General features: G+C 41.6%; 1 protein-coding gene across 2 annotated transcripts in view; it reads left to right on the top strand.

Annotated features, from left to right (window-relative positions):
- The window catches only part of ADAM12 (ADAM metallopeptidase domain 12), a 193,275-nt gene that overhangs the window by 154,612 nt on the left and 14,406 nt on the right, over positions 1-24,257 (top strand). For both annotated transcript variants that reach the window (XM_064514372.1, XM_064514371.1), the window contains exons 12-18: positions 1,002-1,179; positions 6,679-6,768; positions 8,276-8,471; positions 16,725-16,833; positions 16,941-17,139; positions 20,265-20,342; positions 22,425-22,533. In XM_064514372.1, coding sequence (XP_064370442.1) covers positions 1,002-1,179; positions 6,679-6,768; positions 8,276-8,471; positions 16,725-16,833; positions 16,941-17,139; positions 20,265-20,342; positions 22,425-22,533 — 959 coding nt within the window. The remainder of the gene's footprint in view (positions 1-1,001; positions 1,180-6,678; positions 6,769-8,275; positions 8,472-16,724; positions 16,834-16,940; positions 17,140-20,264; positions 20,343-22,424; positions 22,534-24,257) is intronic.

Genomic DNA, 24,257 nt, shown 5'->3' with positions numbered 1-24,257 from the left:
TGTTGAATTACTGCTGGACTGTGAATCAGCAGTGAGTAAGGACCTAGGTCTTAGGGGAAATAAGGCAGCTTGAATATTATTTTACCACTTGGTTGTGATCCAGATCGAATGTAATCATGCACACATCTCAGTGCAGAGTCATCTCTGGAATGATACTAATGGCCAAATCCAAGTGCCACTTTATCTTGTATCTTTGAATCAAATGGCAATGGTTCATTACTGAGACTAGAATGAAATCCTCCAGAAGAAAAACACAGATTATCTGGAAACATTGGTACCGCACTGGATTATTTTGCTAACATTGTGTGTTTCCCAGAAGAAATCAAAGATGTGCCTGCAGAGAAGGGCCACATTCTGCTCTCAGCAGTGCGAATTCAGAATACGGGTACTCACAATATTGTCTTTGGAGTCACTGTGATTTAAAATAAGAACTGTATTTGCTTTAATCATACAGTTCCCAAGCTCAACTTTGATAAACTGCAGAAGCAAACTTTTATCAAGTAACTTGATGTTTTTCTCTTTTTTTCCCCCCCTAAAAAGAGCAGGATGTTTGCAGTACTGCAGAGCAAGATGAATGAATTTGCCATTTGAGGCTAAATTTGCCAAGGTGGCTTAAAATGTATTTCAGTCCTGTAAACGCCAGAAGCCTCTATACCATCCCAATATTTCTTTAGGATCATGATCAGATTTGCTTTCTAACTGCTTCTCCCATTTTTGCATATGTAATTCCAAGTGTAAGCAGTTCCCGTCCTGAACAGCAGCCACAAATTTAAGTGCAAATGATGGAAATTCCCTTACTCATAGCCAGGAGTTATTATAAATGTTTCTGGCACAATTTCACAGTGAATTGCTAAATCTCTATCATATGTTAAAGGATTAAAAAAATGAATCCATCCTTCTTGTTTGTGCACAGGTGGGCTAAAAGGTGACCAGCCTGACGGGAGAGAGAAGTTTTCATGTGATGATGCTTCATCTTTTTTTTATATGTATTTCTCTTCTAGCTATCCATTTCCCATGGTATTCAGTAGCTGCAGTAGAAAGGACCTGGAAAACAGCCTGGAAAAAGGAGTGGGAATGTGTCTGTTTAACTTGCCCGAAGTCAAGGAGTCATTTGGTGGACAGAAGTGTGGGAATGGCTATGTGGAAGACGGAGAGGAATGTGACTGTGGGGAGCCTGACGTAAGACACTCTTCTGGAGAATTGCTTCTCACCTCTTATCTACAGATTTTTAATAGAAAAAAAAAGAATCGGTTTGGCATGTTTAAGGCTGTTCGGTGTAAAACAGAATTTTCCCTTCTCTGCTTCAACCTTATCATCCCAAACCTCAGTTAAAGTCCCCCCAAATGGGGGAATCTCTGCTTAACTTGCATTATGAGTTGCTAAAGTTGGGCTTTAGTTAAGAATATGCTCTGTTTGCCTTTAGAGGACAAACTCTCTCTTTTGAACTGACAGAGCTTCTGTCATGGTCCTAACAAGATTCACAACATAGAAATTCCTTTGAGTACTAGCTAATAGTCCAAACCCAAAATAAATTCGTTAAAATTACTCAGATTTCTTAAGATCCCACTCATTAACTGAAGATTTGTTTCCAAATTTGAGGAAACACTGAATTAATAATGCTTAGGTATTTTTTTCCTTGCAGCCTGCTTCAGTTTTCAGGTACAGTACCTTTCCCTCTTTTACTATGAGATTTTTCTTTGCTGCTAGCCAATTACCTTACAACAGAAATAGCTTTCACTACCTCCCAAAAAGATTACTACTACTTCAAAGATCATTCCATTTAGTTTAGTGAATGTGTTAGAGGACTGCTGAGATCAGAAGGAGATAGGCAAAGCCTAGGAATCAAATAATATCTGAACAGATATTCTTATCCCTTTGGCTTCCCATGTTCATTGGCTATATTGAACTTCTCTCAGATTATCTGAATTAAATATATTAGCAGATGAGGGATTTGCTTCCTCTGATAAATATGTTTCTGCAGACAAAACAGATCCGGGCAGTTAAAACAGAAATTGCAGTATTCTGTCTGTATGGTATATTGGATTTATACAGGCCATAAGGATTTCCTGACAGTTCACTCACTCTTCAGGGTAACAAGGTTGGAGAAAGCAGGCTTATCTTCTTCTTTAAAGTCAATAGAATGCAAGCAGCTAGCAAATGTCTTTCTAACCCAGTTATCTTTCTCATTTTCACTTTTGAATGTTAGATACACCTTCTCAAGTCAAAGCCACTTAACATCCGCAAGCAGTGCCTAGATTTGCCCCTTTATATGTTTTTCTTTTTTAATTATCTTGGAAAACTACACCCGGGGCCCAGTTAAATTAATCTGGAATCTACTGCTATAATCTGAGTGGTACCAGAAAACCCATTAGATTAGTTAATAATTCAGTGCCCAGTCATTTAGATGAGTTAAGTTATGTCAGTTCTGGCGCAGTATTTTATGACATGGGAAGCGGTGCAATAAGGCTAGAAAATACTACATGTGCTGTTTGTTTTTATTGTTGATCAGAATCAAATATCAATTTGAATATGTAGATGTAGATGGTTGCTAGGGATATTTCTCCTTTACTCAAGAAACTATTTACCTTCAGGAACGTGATGAGGGGTTTAAGAAGTATTTGTAACTACTTGCTAAGCAGACCATAGATTTACTGTGTCTTTTAACTCAAATATTAGCCTCATGTTGTGACTTGTGCTCAGCAACATTCCTTAGCAGGAAGGCAGCAATGGATTCATAAGGGTGGAGACTCGTGGCTGTAGCATGCCCCCCACCCTTCCGACACCCCTGTTAGCACTAATGCGGGAGGGACTGCATAGCCATCTCCATCCACGCCATGGTGTCATATGCTCAGGTCACCTTTTTGAGTATAACGGATGCCTGCACACTCACCGCCAGGCCAAGAGATTAAATCGTGACCAGGAATGGTATTGCCAGCCAAGCTCCAACCATATTTTGTATTAGATAACCGAAAATGTTTAAAGTGTTACAGTGTCTCCGGAAGGATGGTTGGTGTAGATTATAAACACAAAAACAGCAGAAGGCAAAAAAGGTCGTAGATGATTAATTATAGCTTTTGGAACACATCTAGGAGCAAGAACTCTGTGAGACATTCTGTGGGACCTACAAGTCATGAGGGTTACATGGGAGCGTTCAGAGAAGATAGGGTCACAGTGGAAAAAAAAAGTGGAGCTTTTGCTTCAAAATTACCCTGGAAGAACTGGGGGAGGTTTCTACAACAAAACGCTTTGTAGGATTCATGAGAGGATCTGTCTAAACTGAAGTGATGGAAGATGGACGAGATGAACATAGATAAACTGGCAACACCCAGCTGAATTCACTCAAGGCCTGTGAAGAACTCGGGAATGGAGTAGCTGACCTACTAACCATGGTCTGCAAACTTCCCTTGGTCCCTGAGGACTGAAAGGTGACAAGCGTGACTAATTTTATAAGTGGCTGCAAGGACATCGGAGAACTACAAACTGGTAAATCAGAGGTCAGTACCAAACAGATTTCTAGCAAATGTAATAAAGAGCCAGCTGTCTGAATAGCTGTGACATGTCAGGGAAGAGTCAATATAGCTTTTTTGACAGGAAGCCCTGTCTTGTAAACCTACTGCAGTTCTCTGAAGGACTTAACGAGCAGATGGAAAGAGAAGATCCAGTTATTACAGCCTATTTGGAGTTCAAAGGGGCTTTAGATGAATGCCCTTCACCAAAGCTGTTTTAGGAAACCAAGCAGCTGTGGGATGAGAGAATATTCTTGCATGGACAAAAATGGGGTTAAAAGATAGGAAATACAGAGCAGGCATAAATGATCAATTTTCACAGTGGAAGGAGATCAGCAGTCATGTTTCTGGGAGAAGTATCCTGGAGATTACACTATTCAGCATATTCATAAACAACCTGGGAAGAGAAATAGTCTTGGATTTGCTGATGATATTACTTCGGATTGTAGAGATGAAAGCTGACTGTGAAGAACTGCAGAAGAACCTTATGAGAAAGCTTGACTGGGCATTAAGATGACAAATGAAATTCAGTGCGTAGACTGATGCACAACCTGAACATCACATATAACATGATGGACTCTGAGCTGACTCTGACTATAGAGGAAGAAGACTTCATATTGTAATAAATAGTCTCATGAAAATGTCAGCTCAGTGCTCAAGAGTTGTCTAAAAGGTAAATAGGCTGTTAGAAATTACCAGGGAAGAAATAGGAAAACTAAACAGAGCACCAGTAGGCCACTATAAATCTGCAGTGAGCTGCGTCTGAAACCGTGCAGTTTTATTCCTAACCCTCCCTGGTCTCAAGAAGGATAAAGTAGACTGAAGAAGGTTGAAAGAAAAGCAACAAGGATGATTGACATTTTGGAAGAGCTCTCCCTGGAAAAGAAGAAAATGAAGGAATATGTGGTAGAAGCTGATAAAATCATGAGTGACTCAAAGAGAGAGACTACCGAGTGATTGTCCCCCACAAGAACTGTGCAATTGAAGCTAGCAAATGGCAACCTTCTTCAGCCTAGCAGGAGGAGAGTGTTCCCCAGATTGTGTAGATGAGTTTTGAGTTTTGTGCTGCTGAATACTACACGTGTTAGAAATGCACATGGATCCAAGGGGAGACTGCAAAAGTGTCACAGTAGGTGTGTTCATACTGTTGTCCTTAAGCATTTTCTGTTAGGAGGACACAGGGCTGGATGGGTTATAGTCTGACCCAATGCAGTCTTTCCGGAGTTCTTAGAAAAGTGGCGAGGAAAACAAGATACCCTGTCTACAGTAACCGACACCATGTAGATGATGCTAGAATTGCTGTTGAGGTTAGTTTGTCTGAGATGCTCTAATGAGCCCAGGAGACTTGCACCAAAAAAACCCAACTCCCATCATTTCTGTCCTCATGAACAACAGAGCAGCAGTTTTGGGTGAGGGCCTCCCACTTTGCTTCCAGCCTCCAAAACCCTTGTGAGCCTTTTTATTTTCCTTGGCTGTTTGTTTATGTTAAAACTGTTTGTGACAATTTAATAACCCAGGCACAAGACCTATTTACCAAGCTGGGTCCCTACAAGTAGGCGAGCAGCGGCTGGAAATCTGCAAGGCAGCAGTGACAGTGATCTGTGTCTTTATCTCCACTTGTCTGTGGAAGCCCTGTTGCTTTCCATGGGCTGTTTTGTACGTGGCCAGATGATGGCATATAGGAGATGGCTGTTTCAGAAGTACCTTAATTGGACTGACATTGCCCTCCCCTACTCTGCTTTTCCCGGATTGCTATTGAGGCAAATGTATAAAATGTGCTTTTGTGCAGAGAAATGTTATTTTTTAAATTCAGCAGCTGTACAGAAATATTTGAGTAGCCTGCTGCCTTCCAGCATGACCAAAAATAGGTACGGGGAAGTCATTCTGCTACTTCAGAGCAAGCACACATGTAGGTTTGTGTATACAGGCAGATATTATTTAAGAAAACAGTGAAATGCTGAGAATCACTTTGCTCATTTTTTGCGAGTGCAGTGGTATAATCAGGTAGCCTCATCTTCCAGTCGGAAAGCTTTACAAACGGCATAAAGTAACAAGAGGCTGTGAACATCATTCTAACCCACTTATTTATCCTGTATTCAGTATAGTGTTAGTGATCCCTTGTTAAGTCGAACTGACTTAACACGGCTGGAGAGCAAATTTATTTGCTGCTATTTTTGTTAGAGAACTGAGTTTCCAGTGCAGCTCATTTAACTGGCATCTTGTGAGTAAAATCTTGGAAAATCAAATCCAGTGTTTTCTGAAACTTCTTACTCGCTCCTACTGAGAATAAAGTTTGTAAAACCACACATGTGCCACCATCTAATCCAGAGGTGTGAAATTGGGATATAGCAGTTAGTGATAATGCAATTCATACTTTTCTCAAAGCTCTCTTATTGGAATACCCTGATAAAAGATTGCAGCGTGTGGATTGTCAACTACATTGAATGGTGTCATCATCTCTTTTTTTGCAGTGGCCACCCATCTCCATGCAATACAGAATTTTGGCAAACAACTTTCACAAAATAGAGAGCCGAGCACTGATGTTGAGTAACTCTGTAGCCCAGGATCTAGATCTTCAGCTGATTCAACTGAAGATGATGGAGTTTGTCCCCTCAGTGCTTTGTGTTTTGTGTTTTGTATTTTGATTAGAATACTTTCTTGGTATTTAATCTAGAAATAAGATACTACTTAGTTTTATACTTTTTTATAGTATCAAAAATTTCTTCACAATTTAGACTCAGTTTTTTTATCATACAATAATTTCCTCGCTGATTTCTGTGGGATTCCCCATACCAATTGTGGGCAGAATTTGATGCTGAGAATTTGAACCTGATTTCTAAAATTTTAGTTGGTGTCATTCCATTGATTCTTGTGGAACTAGAATAGCATAATAATTTATGACAATCAGGTTTGGGATCAGTCTGCTGGGACTAGGTCTATAGCTTGGCATTCCTCAAGGGCTTCTCTGGTTTTACTACAATTACTGTAGTTGTAGATTCTAAGGCCAGACAAGACTACTTGGATCAAGCAGTAGAATTTCATGCATAATTCAATAATTCCTGCATAGCTTTTCTTGGCAGAGCTCTAGCACCTCTTTGAGAAAGACGGCCTTTCTTGCTTTACAGCTCAGTGTGACTGAACGTTGTCTGCTTTACATCTGTCCTCCATCTAGGAATGCACCAACCAGTGCTGTAACGCAACTACCTGTGCTTTGAAGCCAGGAGCAGTGTGTGCCCATGGGCTTTGCTGTGAAGATTGCCAGGTGAGCTGATCGAAGCGGCTCTTATTTGTGTGGGGTGGGCAGAACTCCACAATCTGCTCAGCTGCAGGCTGGTAAACAGGGATGCAGAACAAATAAACTTGTATCATTAAACATTAAGACACTTGCCTTTCATGTAAGCAGCTAAAAAAATTACCAAACTGTAACAGCTATTGCAGGGCTAGATCAACAGACTTCTTTAATGGTGTCTGCACTGTTTCTAGCCACTTCATTTGTGCATGCGAAACCTCTTCTTTCTCATGAACTTGTACACTGTGCTCTTTTTCGTGCTGACCTGGATTTTGTGCTGTGGCAAACAGTCATTAAATGCTGCACTATCTTTTTAAGGGAAGACTCTTAAAACATTAATTCTGTCAACAGCATATATATTTTTAATGGCAGATCATCAGCTCTTGTGGACTCCTAGTGTACTATAAAAAGCCAGCTTGCCACAGGCATTTACCTTCTTGAATTCTCAGACCAACTTTTGCATATGGGCTGATAAAGCATTCAGGGAGTTTCCATTGCGTCTGTGGCGACCATCTGCCTAAATGCTCAGCAGCAGCGTGCTGTGGAAGCAACGGCACGCTGTTTCAGTGCTTTCCTCGCAAGGGCTTTTAAGCAGAATCAGTCTTAATGTCATTTTGCTTTTTACCAAAAGCACAGTGGACATGCAGTTAAAAAATTAGTACTGCTCCCAGAACACTGTTTTTTTTCCCTGTTGATGAGTAAGTGTTCAGACTGGCACACTCCACGGTTACCTACTCGTTGCCTTCACCCCTGAAATACGTAGCTATTCTCATAAATCAGGTGAGGAGAGGAATAGCTGTGTGGACTAGCTGGGCTATCGATTGAGTCGAAGAAGGCCTTGAAGCTTGTGACAGACAGAGATTTCTATAAGGACGTGATCTTTCATCTCAGGAAGCAACCCAGGGAGCCGAGTCCATATTCAGATGGGATAGCGGCTTTGCGAGTTCCCGCTTCAAAGCGGGCTGTTAAGGCTGTGTGACCAGCTGTCTGCCTTGATCCTGCATTATTAAAGTCACCCTGAGAACAGAACATGCACCCGGGATTGAGGCTGGATGTACGAAAATGTTTCTGAGCTGACCTTTGGTTAGTGCTACAGCGCGTCCTTTGCTGTAGAGCCCAGGATGTTTTTACGTCTGTGTTTGAGATTCCTAAAAAACCACAGGATTACAGGAGGCAATCTGAAAAATTGACCCATACTTGCAAGCTAGCAAAAGGCTAGGTTCACCTCTGACCGGAGCCGCATGAGGCATGTTTGCAACTGCAAGCTCAGTTTGGCCCTCGTTCCAAAAATGTGCCAAATTCCTTGCAACATGTCTTAAATAAATGTATTTAAAGGGCTGCATAATCTTTATACTGTTCGCTGTGGTCATTTGGTGCAGAGCCACCGAAAAAAGCTGTTTGTGTGCTGCAGGGATTATGCCACTGCATAACTCTTACTGCCTGGAACTACAGCAGTTCAAGGGGTTTGTTTGTTTTTCAGTTAAAACCAGCGGGGATTTCTTGCAGAGAGTCAAGTAATTCCTGTGATCTGCCCGAGTTCTGCACTGGCGCCAGCCCTCACTGCCCGGCTAACGTCTACTTGCACGACGGACACGCTTGCCACGGCGTGGATGGCTACTGCTACAACGGCATATGCCAGACCCACGAACAGCAGTGCATCACTCTCTGGGGCCAAGGTGAGTTGAAGAGCCAGGAGTTCAGTTTATTGGACAGACCTGAGAAGAAAATCTGTGCGATTATAGATGGATCTGGGGGAATTTTATGCAGTACCAATCTGTATCTATTCTTTTCTGAAATGGAGAACTGCATAATGAGGGAATCATTCTGTGATTCAGTCTCTCCCTGATTTGCAGTCCTGTTCAGTTCTTGCAGCAGGAGGTCGAGAGCTGCTAGCTTCATTCTGCAGCACTGCTACGACTGGCTATTTGAACCTTGGCAAACCATTCGATACTAACTTTGATATGGCCTTATGTTATCCTGTAGAGTGCTGAATGCTGCTGAGTCAGATTAAAATCACATCCCTTTTCAGACTGGTTTGTAAACTCCCACTCGTGCTCTAAATTGCTCATCTGCAAAACATAAAAGATGTCTGTCTACAACCCAAAATAGAGTTCAGTATTTGACATTAGCATAAGATTCCTGTATCGGTGTGTGCATTTATTAATTGGTGTTACCCTGTAAACCTACCTCCTATTAGTACCCTTAGCAGAGTATGCACTGAAGCAGAAAGAGATTTTTTTCTCCCTTGGGAATTCATTTACTTTTTGCAAAAATCTAATAGCATGATCTCTTGGGCTATCTTAAATAAATGATTTTCCAGGAAGGCAGTTCACCTTCCTGTTATGTCCTATGGCTTTTCACCTGAAATACCAGTATTAACTCAGGAAACTTGGATTCTATTGCCTGCTGAGTCACCTTGCACGAGTCACATCTCCTTCAGCATCTCAGTTCCCTCTCTCTCAAATGAGAAAAACATTTTGAATGCTACTGAAGAAAAGCACTATATGAGAGCTAGGCTTTATTATTTCTTTCAAGTTAACTTTTTCCACTCCCTTAGCCTCTTTCAATTCAGTACCTCTCTGCCTTCGACTCCATTTTAAAACTTATGTATAAATATAATGACACGTATCATTCTCTTGGTCAGAGCCCTCATCAGAAGTCTATTGAAGTATTTATCTGTTATCTTCATAGGGGGTCGGACCATTTGCAAATCTTTTTTAAAGAGCATTAAAGCAGCTCAAGAAATAATGCCACTAATGCAGATAGAAGGGCAAAGCTCTCTTGGTTGCGTGTGTGTGTGTAACATGTGCGAGGAGCTCCAGTTCATAATTAAACTCCCCACGTGGTGCGAATCATGCATCTGAAATACTCTTCCGAGTCCCACTCGTGTCATAGACTTAATATGAGCTCATGGAGGCATGTACAATTATAGCCTCCAGTCTTAGTCATACTGGGATTTTTCATCCCCTGGATACAGAGATATTTTCTCTTGTATAAAACAAAATCTCCATACGAAACAGTTTCCCATGCCGTGGAAAGTTACTCAGCTGGACTGTTAGTAATTTCTGTTGCTGAGAAAAAATCAGTTGAAGGTCAGAGAGCTGAACTGCTGCAGCTCCATTGCCAGGTTCGTTTCCTGACAAAGCTCTGCCTCCAAACCTGAACTGAGCTTAGTTCTGGTCTCGGTGGTGCAAGGATAAATCAGAGGAAATGTCTAGTGAAGTTAGCGGAGGCAGACCCCACAAGGGCGGTCGGAATTGTCTCTCTCTTTTTGATGAGAACGGTGTGACAGCAACAGATGCTCTCTCCAAATGGAGCTGCTGAGCTCTGGCGAGGTGGTGGCTGCTCTGTGGCCCCGTTGGGTCTCAGGCGCGAGGTGGGCTCCTGACTGCTGTCCCGCGTGTAACGGCGCGTAGAGGGATGCTGCGTCTGTGACCGTAGAAGGGTGCTGCCTGTTTGTGCCAGTGGACCAGCGTTTTTAAACTATTGCCAAATCAGAAAGCCAACAGTAAGGGAAAGCAAAACAAAAAAACCCTTCAATTAGTATGGCAGAGAGATTTCAAGCAAAAAATGTGTCTGGATTTAGGGACCAGGCATGTGGGTATCCCCTGCCAGCTCACCCCTGGATCTCCCTGGAGCACGAGAGGCAGGTGAGGGGTGGAAGGGGAACGAGGGCTGGGTGGGCCATGCCGCTGCCGAAAGAGGACATTTAAGATGTCACCTCCTTTCACAGGACCTTTCACAGATAGGAAACCTGTTTCCTCCCAGCTCGATCTGCAGAAGGAAGAGTCTGGAACATTCCAAGATATTTTCTCTGGGCTTTTTATCAAAAACATATGTTTGAACCTTTTACCAGATTACTGTAATTGTTTAAAAATTGTTTTTAAAAATGTGGGTGGAGGGTAATTGTGTGGGTTGTTGGGTTTTTTTATACAAACTGTAACACAGCGGAAAGAGGTCATAGTTCATTTACATGAATTCCTCTTTTTTCTCCCAGTAGAATAAATCCATGCAGGACAAAATATGACTTTCATTTAAACTATATTCAGTGTATTGAATTCCTTATCAGGGTATTCTTTTCTATATCTTTCTTTATTCATAGGGTTACAGATGTCCAGTAGCCCAATGATAAACGCTGATCTTAATTTTTTTAGATCTGGTTAAAGAAAAATGATGAGCATTATCAGAGCTTGTTTATATTAGGCTGAGCAATAAGAATCTGTTTCCAGAAAGAAATACTTGCATTACATTGGGTTTCTTTGTTATGTTCAACAGATAAGTTCAGTTCCAATGGAGAAATACTTTCTGTTATTTCCTATCTAATAAAACGGGGATTTGGAGCTGAATAGTAATTATACCAAACTAGTATTTTCCCTGTATTTATGTGAGATCTGTCTTCCCCGAGCCCATCTCACCTCTCACATAGGCTCAACATGTCTCTGTGGAGAGGACTCCCAACTTTGCTTATACCCAGAGGATGCTGTTTGGGGCCGGTCCCCGGGCCTTTCCCCAGGAGAGCCCCTCTCTCTGCATCCCGCCGGAGAGGCAGAGCAGAGCTGCTGGGAGAAGGTGCCGAGGAGCGGCTGGGAAGCGATGGCGTGTTGGGCTGAGCAGTGCTGTCGCTGGTGCTCTTGGTCAAGAAACCATGCTCCCCAGTCAAGAACGTGAAGAGTGGGAAGAGGATCACATGGCCACTCCAGTGCATCTCCCTGCTGCTCACAGAACCTGCACTATTTTAGAGTTAAAATCTTATGCCAGGGTGTTAATACCAGTAGAGGAGTGACTGAAGTATGAGAGCCAAACGTTAGTGTCAGCTATGGCTTTTTCTTAACCAGAACTATTGCAGCCAAGAACTTCAGTGAAATCAGGCATGTGGAAGACAAATATAAGCAGATTTTCCTTTCCCTGCAACCCCACTTGGACAAAACTGCATCATACCAAGTGTGTGCTTGGGTCTTCCTTGCTAGTCTCCAAGTCAAGGCTTCCTGCACAACATCTCTAACGGGCTCCAGCCTGCCCTTGCTTGCAACAGGATGGAGAGCTGGCAGTGGAAGAAGGAAGCACCTGGAGACAGTCTCCGAAGATAGCCATGAACTCTTGTTAAAGACCCAGGTCATTCTGGTCTGTTCTCAGAACACAGAGATTTGTCTGCTAGCTCCTTAATTCATGCCATTTTTATCTTTAAAGAGCAACATGCATGAAGACTTGAAACCTTTTTTCTTTCATATTCAAAAATGTCAAATTGCACTGATTTGATCTATTGAGAGTAGTGTGACTGAAAGATGCATCAACAGTAATGCCTTGTATAATGTCTAGTACTCCATTGGCATTTTCAGGGAGCAACTAGATACACAGATAAAGCTATTTAAGAGAGAGAAATTATTGATTACCTAGGAATAGAAGATTCTCAGCTTTAGGCAGCTGCCGTTTTCTACATTGACTGGAAAGTGATCTTTCAGAGAAGAAAAGGAAATGTTTGTCAGTATGTTTTCCCCAGGAGGAGAAAAAGCAATGAGTTTGGGGAGCCAATGGCAGGCATTGACTTAGTAATTAGGACACACTTAAATTTGTTGCATAGACATGGCTATTTGTTTATGCAGGAACAATCGTAATTTTAATGTCACTATTTGTTACAGGGGCCTGTCACTGATGTACGAGCTTTGGATTTTTTTCCAAGTATGGCCCTATAGGCAAAATAAAGATGAAGTAACACAGGGCTTCCCCATCTAAATCAGCTGATCAGACTATTTCTAACTACTTTTGGGAGAATACTAATTTATCTGAGCACTGTAAAGATTTAAAATATCATTTAGCACAACCAGAAAACTCAAACTACTTTGATGATTACAAATTTATGGCCAGGTCATTTTGGGTCGGGGATGTGAAGGGCATTAAGCTATATTCTGAGCGCTAGTAAAAATGATCATATTCCTTGAATGCAGGAAGAACAGCCCAAACACTCTCCTGCTCTTTCCCAGACTTAACGGCAGGGAACACCAAGATGGAGAGAGAGAGGCCAGGGAAGATTGTGGAAGTGTGCTTTGCATCCTCAGTGCAGTAAAACAGACGTTCTAATGAGATCTAAGATCCAGGTGCAAATCACGTGACACTCAGCACTGTATTTTTATGCTTATGTTTATTTATACAGTCTTTTATAGTGCTTGTTTGTGCACTCTGAGTACCAGTTTGTGCATTTTTTTTTTCCTTCCCAAACCTATGTATAGATACCGTATATGCTTTTTAAAGCAAGTCTGAGACAACGTTGGGAGCTGAAACTAAATATCCTCATTTCCACCTCCAGTCTGCTAACTGGTGTTTCACTCTGCTCAGAATCGGCACTGTGGTCAGAAATTTCTCTCTTTCTGCCCGTTGAAGCAGATCTGGGGTGATCTGGAAAGACAGCATTTCTGTACGGCTTCTAAAACCACAGGACTTCTCTTTGTTGTGACCTTATAGCTAAAGAAGTGAGTTCATAATATGTGCATTTGGGGAGTGGGGGAAGTGTCTCCAGGCTGACAACTGCAGTGGTGAGCTTTGACCTGCTGCAATTTTAAATGGCTGATTTAATCCCTTGAATAAGGCTTGGCATGGAAAGGCTGACAGGACCTTAATTACAGGGTTGCAATATTATAATTATCAATAGCAAAGTGAAATAAACTCTGCTCATCCAGTTCAAAGCACTTAATAACCCCTGGATATCTTTCACAAATCATTTTGTCTTTGCCTGTTGAGGTAGCAGAAGAGAGAAAGACGGCACTTTCTGCTTCAATTTATGTGGTGCAATCATGATAACTGGGTTTCCTCCAGAAACACGACATTACGATTCTCTTCCTTTAGCATCCTCTGAAATCTTCCTCTGACCTTGGTAGCTCCATCTGCTCAGTTTTGTGTAGTCTTACATGTTTTCAGCTATAATAAAGTCCAAATCTTGTGAGAAACTAGTCAGGAGAAGGAACAGCCATCTGAATCCCAAGCCACAATGTGTTATACTTTCATTTAGAAAACAGGAATTGGAGCTAGATTTGGTCTCCAAGCCCCAGATGATCATTGGATACCAGGTGTTTCTCCACGCAGAGTGCTCAAAGCCTGGCAGGGGAACATTTTGTTGTCCTCCGTGAGATCTGTTCTCTTGTCGAGTAATATTGGTTGGAGTTAAAACTCACTTTCTGAGCGCTGAGAGGATGCTACAGATGTGTTGCTCTTCCTGAATGCTGGTTTCCATCATGTGTAGCATGCTTGACTTCTACATTACAAGGAAAAAGGAAAAAGACAAAAAGGTTCCACCAGATGAAAGGGGGTGATATATACCTTAAACTCTTTTAGTTTTTCAGGAATCCCTTATCCTTTCAAGACCTGTTTTTAATGAGTCTCTCTGTTAGGTCACCTACAGTCAAAGCACAGGACTGTGAGCAGTAGTTTAGCTTCTGGCAGTCCTTGGAGCCACGCGCCATGCTGGGGAAAGCGTCTGTGCCCTGGGCTGCTGCAGGCACGTCCTCCAAGGAAGCCACCGGTTGTGGTGATACTCCGTTGGTCGAACAGGTCTTGGCACAGGATTCCCAGCTGAGAAGAAAGGAAGCTGATCGCAATTGCATAGGGTTTTATGGTTGATAGGGGTCCTTAGTGCTTTGGTGAAGGAGGTCTGAGCAAGTCATTCTTTGCAGATGTTGGGGAAAAAGCAGTTAGTTTTACTTGGCCTTTTACTTACACCATCTTTTTTCCTTTCCTCCCTCTCTGTTCTAAATCTGGCATAGTATATGCACATTTTAATGTTTGTATCATGCTGAATAGTTAATGTTGCTACCCTGGAAAGATGAGGAGGAAACTGCATGCTGAAAATGGAATTCATAGTTTTGCTTTTTGCACAGTGCCTTGTCTAGATGCTTTTGTTGATTTATGATTATTGCTTGTGGTTTAATGAAAAGAAGTGAAAGGATCCTGTGTGAGTCCCTTTTAATAGTTCCAGATTTAAGAAATATTCTGAACTCAGCAAGCTTGATAGTAATCTTCCAAAGAATTTCAAGCTTTTGTCCTTCTCTCCAGGGAAGCAGCAGCTCATATTCTGCTCCCGCCGTGCCCTGCTTTTGGAGTTTTCCAGTTTGCCTGTAAAAATGTCAGGAAGAAGAGCGGGTGCCATCCTAAGTCTCTCCAAGTTTTAACATTTTGTCCTTAATAGCATTAGATTGCTGTTCAGCAGTATATACTATTAGTCAAGCTTCTGACTGTAAAATGCAGATAATTAATTGAGGCTTTAATCTCTGAGTTATTAGTGAAAGGGCCACACTAACTGTAAGTTTTACAATCATATTTGTATTTTGCTCTCTAGGATTTGGAACCCTTCTTTAAACCTTCTTCCTTTTTGAAGACTTTTAGATGAAATCTTCAGGATGGTTTATATAAATGATACATGTTTGGCTCACAGCTATATGCTTACACAGTTGGAAGTGGCTCAAAACATTTGAAAACTGTAATGTTGACTCAGATATTCTGTCTCTGTTAAAAATCAGGGGACACTGTGAAAAATGGTATATTCTCAGCCTCTAGGCTATCACATCGTTTATTGTCAATTCTTTTTGTCTGAATTTGGCTGATCTGTCAAAAGTACAACACTTCTTGTTTCTGTTCTCTGTGAGAGATTTTATTCTGAAAAATGTCTTCTCAGCACAGCTTTATCAGTGGTACCAGTGCTAATGTAGACAGCTCTCTAGGTATCCGTTAGGAGTTGTAGCCAGGATGTCTCCTTACCATCCTGTCTCTTCAGAGCAAGTCTGCGTGTTGGAGTGCTTGAAGTGCTGGCAGGGACTTGACTGTGCTTCATGGGAAGAAAACACGGGGGACTAAAAAGCCTGAGCAAAGGACCCTTTAAAATTCATATTTTTGCAACAGTTATTGGCTGGATATAAAAGCCAGTACTTCAAATCAGAAAGCAGGGATGAAATTCTAATAGGGGGATTGATTAATTATTGCAACAGTCAAATCAGTGAAGTAGATCCTCCACCTCTTAGATATTTCAAATCTACACTTGGATGCTTCTCTGGAAGATACTTTATAGTTGGTCATAAGCTGGGAGATAGTGGACAAGAGATTTTCTGTGTAAGAGGTTAGACTAGACGGTACCTTCTAACATTTAAAATGTAGAAGTAGGGATGAGTAATCTGACTGCACAAACGTTTCCAGGATTGCTCCCATCACGGCAGTTGCTTTGGTATGAGAGTATGTCTGCATTATAAAAGGCAATGGCAGGTAAGAACCAGATGCTGCCTCTCTTCCCAGATTCCTCGCTCTACCACCATGGTAGAAATAATCCCTTCTTCAAGCTCGTCCTTCCTCTCAGGCATGGATTTACTGCGGCTTAAGGTGGGGATAGTTTCCTCTCCCCTCTTCAGTACGTTAGCTTGAGCTAATTGCAGCATACTCTGTTTGTCATGGCATATGGTCCTGTTTTTATGGCCATTTAGCACTGCCTTTTGCAACTGGATTTATTCTAGTTTCTCATTGTGCTGAATTGTACTTTAAAAGGCCTTTCTTTAAAAGTGTTTTCTTTGGCTTCAGCTCTTGGGCTTTCACTAGAATCATGTGGGCTCCTGTAAAAAAAACTTCCCAGCTGGCCTGCATCTTTCGTACTAGATTTGGCATTTGCTAGAAGCTTTTGTGTCCTAGGAGGCTTCTCAAGAGGGACATCATCTAGAAGTTCCCAAACAGAATGAGTCGTGCGTTGTTTATTGCGTAGCATTGCCAAGAAAGACAAATAACTGTGGAAAACCCGTGCATTCAGGCTCTTCATTAGCATGCTGATCAAGCACATCTGTTCTGTTGTGTTTCATCAATATGCAGATCACATCTTACCTTCCCCTAAAACAGCAGTGGTGCTAAAAGAAAATTATTAAAAACACCTTGTAGCAGATGAAAGTTCTCAGGTGTTTTTGTTTCAGGTGCGAAACCTGCTCCTGGGATCTGTTTTGAGAGAGTCAATTCTGCAGGAGATCCTTACGGCAACTGTGGCAAAGACTCCAAGAGCTCCTTTGCTAAATGTGAACCCAGGTAGGGTCTGTCTTCACAAACACGGGAACTGAGGCAAGGGGGAGGGGAGGGGGCTTGGGGCATTTAACATTATTTAACTAATTTTGGGGTTTGTTTATTTCCTTCAGAGATGCTAAGTGTGGAAAAATTCAGTGTCAAGGGGGAGCAAATCGACCTGTGATTGGTACCAATGCTGTCTCCATAGAAACTAATATCCCGCTTCAGGAAGGGGGAAAGATCCTGTGCCGGGGTACCCACGTGTACTTGGGGGATGACATGCCGGATCCGGGTCTTGTGCTGTCAGGAACCAAGTGCGCGGATGGAAAAGTAAGGCTCCGAAACGCTCCCAGCCGAGGCGAGCATCCCTACCCTGCTGTTACCAAGTACTTGGTACTAAACTGAACATTGTTTTGCTTTGGGATTTCTTTGCACAAAGAATTAGTGAGTTGTCGTTGTTTCTTTCGCTCACACTGAGTCTAATTTTTTCCTCCCTTCTTTTGGGCACTGTTTTGAATTGGTCTTGCAGATGCAGCACAAGTTGCTCAAGTTTATACGTGATTTGTTAGGACCGCCCCAAGTATCTGTCCGTGTAGCATAGCTACTTCCTGCCAAATAAGTGTAGCAAAACGCAGGAAGTGAGACCTAGGGATTAGCATTATAGTTAAATTGGTTTGTATGTTGCCTAAATTCAGAGTTCGATGCTTCAGGGTTCAGCATTTAAATTTCCCAGTATAATTTTCCCTGAACCCTCTAGCTGCCCTTTGCACCACTTGAGAGTGCTTGGCTTGTCATGAGCGCTGGTCTAGGTGTTTCAGCTCAGTAACGAGAGCTTGCAGTTTTAATAGATTGTACAAGTATGTAAAATCCGGAGTAGCACAGGGATGAGAGCAGGAGACACAGACACCTAAGCATGAAACAAATGAAATCAGGTGAGCAGTTTAGAGCAAACAAAAGGGGAAATACTTTTTCACAGAGCCTGCTCTGAAAGCTGTACAACTTATTCCCACAAAATGTTGCAAAAGTATGAACATGCTCAAAAAGGGAGTGGATGGCCTCACAGGGGGGAAATTCATCAAGAGCTGCTCCCAGAGCTGCTCCAGATCCTTAAGCTGCGGGTTGTCGGTGCACTGGGGCAGTGTCATACTCTGCTGTCGTGTTTTTGTACAGTTTCTTCTGCATCCACGACTTCCTGCTGTCAGAGGACGCTGACCTAGTCTCAACTGGCTGCTCGTATGCTTATAGTAGGAAATGCAAAATTTGAGATTTTCATGCATTTTCATACCAATGCCCGAAACTTTGCCAGTGTTTATGGCATTTCTTGGGAGTTTTGCAAAATTCTCACTAGCTTCACTTTAGGTTTTGCAATGTGCTCATGGGATCTGCTGATTATCGCACACACACACGCTTTTTACTTGCAGGAAGAGCTATCTTGGTAAGAACTGTTAGAAAAATATAATGTTCAGCTGATTGATGTTCAGCCATCAAAACTGATTTTAGTGCAATCGTATTTTGCAAGCATTGTAAAATGTCTGGCACGAGTATAGTCCGAATTTCATGTGGGTGTCCTGGGATTTTTATTTGGAGAGAAGAGGAGCAGAGAGGAGTGGGAGACAGCCACGGGTTTACAGGAGGGAGAAATGGAAAGGACGCCACAAGCTACTGCAGTGAGGAAGGTTTCCATACCCTCAGTGCATTACTGGCAAAGAGAGGAAAATAAAGTGCTTTGATAATTTGTGGTAAATTCAAGTAAGCCTCTGAATTTGTGAATGCTTTTGAATTATGTTGGGTTAGCACTCTGCATTGAGAACAGGTTTAGAGCATGTCCCTACTGCAGCTACAATCCTGTTACAAGAAAACAACCTTTATAACATTTCTAAGTCAATCTAATATAAAAGAGCCTATAAAATGTCTTTTCAAAGAAAATTCAACACTGGAGAAGCACTGCATTATGTTTTACTAATGAGTATTTAATCTTTCTAATCTATCTAATCATACACATACACACTATAGAATACACAGGCTAATACTTATGAAATTGTATGTTTTACTTTGAGGACATTAGTGCGTTTGTATTATGGATTAAGAATATGAATTTAAATATTCTTGAGTTTTCTAAGCTGAAGATACGCAATTTGAAATGCAGCCATTTTAATGTGATCAGGATTCTGCGTGCTGCTGCACTATGAATATCTGAATTGTGAATACTGCTGTAATCAGCCCGTATTCTCTACATGCGTGCATGTTGATGCCAATTCACTCTAATTTCCTTCCATTTTTCCTTCTCCCCAGGGGATAAGTGCCCTGATTAAGCATCCCTGTTGTCTCCTTCAACACTTTTCCCAGCTTAATGCTAATTATTGTGACTGACTTCTAGTATTACTGAACTGAACTGCAGTTAAACGGGAGCAAAATTGTGCACTGATTTTTTTTCGGGAGGTGGGGAGGGAACCACATAGCCTAGTAGCAGTCATTTTAGTCCTAATTTCTTCTTCTTTTTTTTTTTCCAAATTTTAGTAGGATAACTTCTCATTACTGATAGCTTCATCAGTCATTGGACTGTTTGGTAGCTTTATTAGATGGTACTTATCTTGCCTTATCCCAAATTCCAGTTATACTGGCAGGGTACAGTTTGCTGGTAATGACTGGAAAACAAAATATTTTGCATTTGATTAGTTTGCACATAGTATTTGCTTACTTTTATTTCCTGTGAGATTATTATTGTGTTTTATGTATAATTTAGCCTGGGAAAGCTGACTGTTAGAATGGTCTCGGTTTTCCTGAAGGACAGAAATGAGCCCGTACATAGCAATGACCTCTGGAAAATACTCAGGTTGTCCCGGGTTCCAATTCTGTACTAGCATAAATCAATATTGTGCTCTTGCTGTAAACAGGGCTGTGCTGACTTACACCAGGAGAGGATCCGAACCTGTCATTGGGGAATCATCTGCTGTTTGCGGAGACACGAATGCAGCCGGCTCCAGGACGTGACAGAGCCCTGCTTCATGCCTTCCTAGTCCTGAAAAAATGTCACTGACTGGCTTTTTCTAATTGCCTTAAAAAAACAAACCCCGAGTGGATTGCCGCTAGTTCCACCTCAGTGAACCTGTGTGCATTTACTGAGCTTTTTATTTACTTTTTATTTAGCTATTTACTGCTGAGCATCATACCCAAGTAAGAACTATTTCTGAAATTCAGTATTGCCCGTGATGCCAATCGAGCAAAATTCAGTTCCACAGGTTTGAACCCAAAAGATTTATAGAGGCATAAATCTGATGTCCTTATCTTTCTGTCAATGTAGTGCTATGGGTGTATTGTGTATAGGCGAATCTGTGTAACTGCTGGAGGAGCAGTTGACAGATGCAAAGTGTGCAGAGCTGGAAAGGGATGTGACGCGTTGTGAGCAGCAGCCGTTTCAGCACTGTTCAAACTCTCCCTCACTTCCTATTTTGCAGATTTGTCTTAATCGCCGATGCCAGAATACGAGTGTTTTTGGTGTGCATAAATGTGTAACAAAGTGCCATGGACGTGGAGTAAGTATTATAGGAACCCCTTTTTCTTACAACCAGTCAATAACCATTGGACAAGAAATCACTTTATATAATGTCTTTGGGATCTATGATTCTTTGTAATATATCAGTGAAAGTCATTGCAATACTGTTTTCTCACATATTTCAATTTTCAGTGTCCCTTATATGAGCTGCAAGAAATGAAATTATTTTTATTTAACAAAGAAATATTTATCAGGTAGTAATTATCTCTTTTTTAATTAACAGTACGTGATAAAAAGGAATTTTGTCATCTTCAAGGCAATTTTAAGTCTAACCTTCCTTCATGAAGAATTCCCATTAACATTTCAAACAAGACTGTTTCTGTGTGGGCCCAGCAAAGTTAAAATATGCATTTGAATTGAGATATTTCAAAAAAGCATTTCCAAAAGTCTTAAAGTAAAAGCATATTCTATAGCTTCATGGTAAGAAAGGGACATGGGATGAAAAATATGAGGCTCTCTGTGTCAGTTAATGATACCTAAATGTTCTGAAACCTAGTTTATATTATGGAAGTGTTAATTATTTCAAACTATGCCTTATTAACCTTGGTTTTTCTAATGACCTGTTTGTTTCAGTGAAAGGCTGTGCCATCCATATTGAAAGATTCAGATGAAACTCTCTGTCCTCTCCTGTGAAGGGATTTTTAACTCATTTGAGCTTATTTTATCAGCCTGTGTTTGGAAAGCTGTGTAGCGTTGGTGGTGCTGCATTTTATCACTGTGCTGCAATGAGCATCAGCCTACGCTGGCATCTTTCTGCCTGTGTGGCAGAGCACATATGGTGACTCCTGAGTAGCAAAAAAGGACCTTGCATAGCTGTAGATAGGAATCCCTGTAGTGCTTTAATTTAAAAATTAGTGCTTAATGAATGATATTTTAAACTCTCTTCCTGCCCATGAAAAATGAATCATTTTTTTACATCTTACATGACCAAAGCAGGCCTAAGCTAAGCAAACGATGTTTTAATTAGTACCGTGCAGACAACTCCGGTATAGTCTTGCCGAAAGCCTGCCAGCTGACCTCGCCAGGAAATGCCTATCTGAGAGCTCCTCTGAACTAACTCGTGTCTCGCTCAGAAAGCCATTCATTGAGAGATCGACTGCAGTTTTTCCATGGCCGTGGTAGAGCAGTGATGGTCAGTGTTAGCGCAGCTTAAAGGACCACATTGACAGCTGGCCCTAAGCCCCAAAACCTTCCATAAGAAAAAAAAAAAAAAAAAAAAAAAATTGGGTAGAGAGCATCTGCATGCAACCGTGCCATCTTTGTCCTGTGCAACAAAATATTGGGCTCATTCTGTTGATAAGGCATGGCTCGTTAGCGCCTGTGTTAGCATCGCAGGCACACCCTATGTGCGTGGTAGCCAAAGGGAATAAAGACCAGCGCATCTTCTGTTAGATGTTTGGGACTGTGTGGCCTCTCCCAAGGAAAAAGCCTGGAGTCTTCCAGCTCTTCCTCCTCCATGCAGAAGGAACAGGCTGATGGTGACTAGTGGGTCTGGTCCTTTGGAGGTCCCTCACTCTACAGGGAGCGTTTGGTAAATCAGCTTTTGCTAGTTTTTCCTTAACTCAGAGGAAAACCACCAGAATACTGAGCAATATACCTTTATAGACGGTGCAGATGTGATGCCAAAGGGAGGGTTTCCTCTGGCCTGCTTCCGGTTTCACATCCTCTCCTTGCAACTCGTCCACCTTTGAGCTGGGGGAATCTGAGCAGTGGAAAAATCACTATGCACAAGCCTTTAGCGGCTAGAGGGTTCAAGCAGGCTGACGAAGCTTAACTCAAGTGAATACAAGCCTGCCTCTCCACACTCTTTCGAAGGAGTCAGCTGGTGCAACCCAAATAATTATCTGCCAAGCAAGTAGTTTAGGCTCCCTGTTACTACCCAGTGTCTTGCACTGGGAGTTGTTGTATGTCATCTGAGTTGCCCCAACAAGCAGGTCCCAGTACAGCGCTTCAGTTACATGAGCTTCAGTCCTCTCAGATGTGCCACTATCTGATCAGGAGGCCTTATTGGCCAGTGTTCTCAGGTATCTAGGGTAAGACTTTTCATATCTTTGTTTTGAAGGTCTGCAACAATAAAAAAAACTGTCACTGTGAAGCTGACTGGGCCCCCCCATACTGTGACAAGCCAGGCTTTGGTGGCAGCATGGACAGTGGACCAATTAGGCAAGCAGGTTAGTAGTAACCCGTGCTTTATCTGTTATTTCCGTGATAAAAAGTGAAAATACAAAGGGTCTTCTTTTAAGTAATGAGCTTGCAAGTTTGGGAAGTAAGCCAATAAATCGAATGGCTTAATCCAAACGCATTGGCACCAACTTGAAAATGTTTGGGTTTTTTAGATATATGGTTGAGTTTAATAGGTCTGAAATATGTAGGAAATGGTCTTGATCTAAATAGAGGATGAGGAGCTAACACCAATATTTGTTGTATCTGTTGCCAGGGTAGAGGTATATGTATATTGCAATGCTCTAGATTTACCTGAAGATATGCCAAGTTTCAAAGTATTCGACACTGAGTGCATCTTAATAGAATTACATTATTGTACAGACAGCCTGCTTTCTACAGCTGTGTGCCTAATGAAACTCAGAAAACGCAGTGACTACAAACGCAAAATCTTGGCATATGCATGGCCTACTTTTACTTTTGAAAATCAGGAATATATTTGATCCTGTGCTTGTAAGAAGGTTCTTCCATATTGTGGAACATACCAGATTTCTGACCATACCGGATTAAAACTGTATTTTTATAGACAGCTTCCACACGTTTTCCAGAAGTTCCCCTACATATGATAGTAGTAGGAGAGGTCTATGTCTATAATTTGTGTCTTCAGTTTCCCCTTGGTCAGTCTCCAGAACATGGCTATTGTGCCTGACCTCACCCATGGCCAGCCTTGGGTGCAGTTATTTCTAGGCATTTTGCAAAGTCATAGAATCTGATAATCATTACGTGCCGGTTTTTCCTCCAGAGTACTGTAACTTTAGTGACTTTCATGGAATTATTTCTGATTTATGCCTGAGCAACTGACAGGACCAAGAGTTTACTTATGTTTGCATGTATAACAAAATTTGCTGGGAAATGATCTAACTCTTTTCATACTAATAATGCTATTTAAAAACAAAATGGATTGTATACCCTGCATGCTAGATCCTACAGTGAATTGCAATGCCGAACTTACTGCCTCACAGTCATTTCCACGATGACACTTCGCATTACGATTTCACTGCTGAAAGCTCTTTTTTAAATAGCTACCAGCTGGTAAGATAGCAAGGAACTGTGCTCAGAAACTGAACAAGTGTGAGTACTTATGTGATAAATGTTTTCTTTTAAGATTTGCTCTAAAGCATTATAATCCTTTCTCAGTTTACCTTGTATCCAAGCAGCTAGGAGCTGCAAAGTATATCATTAGAATGTGCCGCATAGACAACTCCAACTGGAAGAGACAAACATAATGATAATTTGTGCATTTTGCATTTTGGAAGCTAACACTCCAATGTTACAGAAAACTATTTCTCTATTCTGCACATGAAACTGCGGAAGGATTAGCTCAATAAAATACATTCATCTTAGTCAAACACGGCACATGGTCACATTAGTATTTAGTGTAACTGGTTTTACCCAGCTGACTTCCAGTAAGCCCATGTGTTTGACACTCTACATTTTTCTAATTGAGAAGACTTAAATATTTGATTGTTAGGTAAAGATAAATTAATTTCAATGGCATAATCTTAGTTAAATAACTTTATTAATCATTTAGGAGTGGTGAGGGAGTTACTATTCCGCGATACTGTGAGCTACAAAGCTCAGACTTTCCAGGGCCATCCAGCGCTGAATGTAGTTTTTCCACTCAACGTTGCCGCCCGCGTGCACCAGCATCTGCCTGAGCTTCGGCCAACAGATG

The sequence above is a fragment of the Dromaius novaehollandiae genome, chromosome 6 (assembly GCF_036370855.1).
Source record: "Dromaius novaehollandiae isolate bDroNov1 chromosome 6, bDroNov1.hap1, whole genome shotgun sequence".
Classification (NCBI taxonomy): Eukaryota; Metazoa; Chordata; class Aves; order Casuariiformes; family Dromaiidae; genus Dromaius; species Dromaius novaehollandiae.
This window is presented reverse-complemented; position numbering and strand designations above follow the sequence as displayed.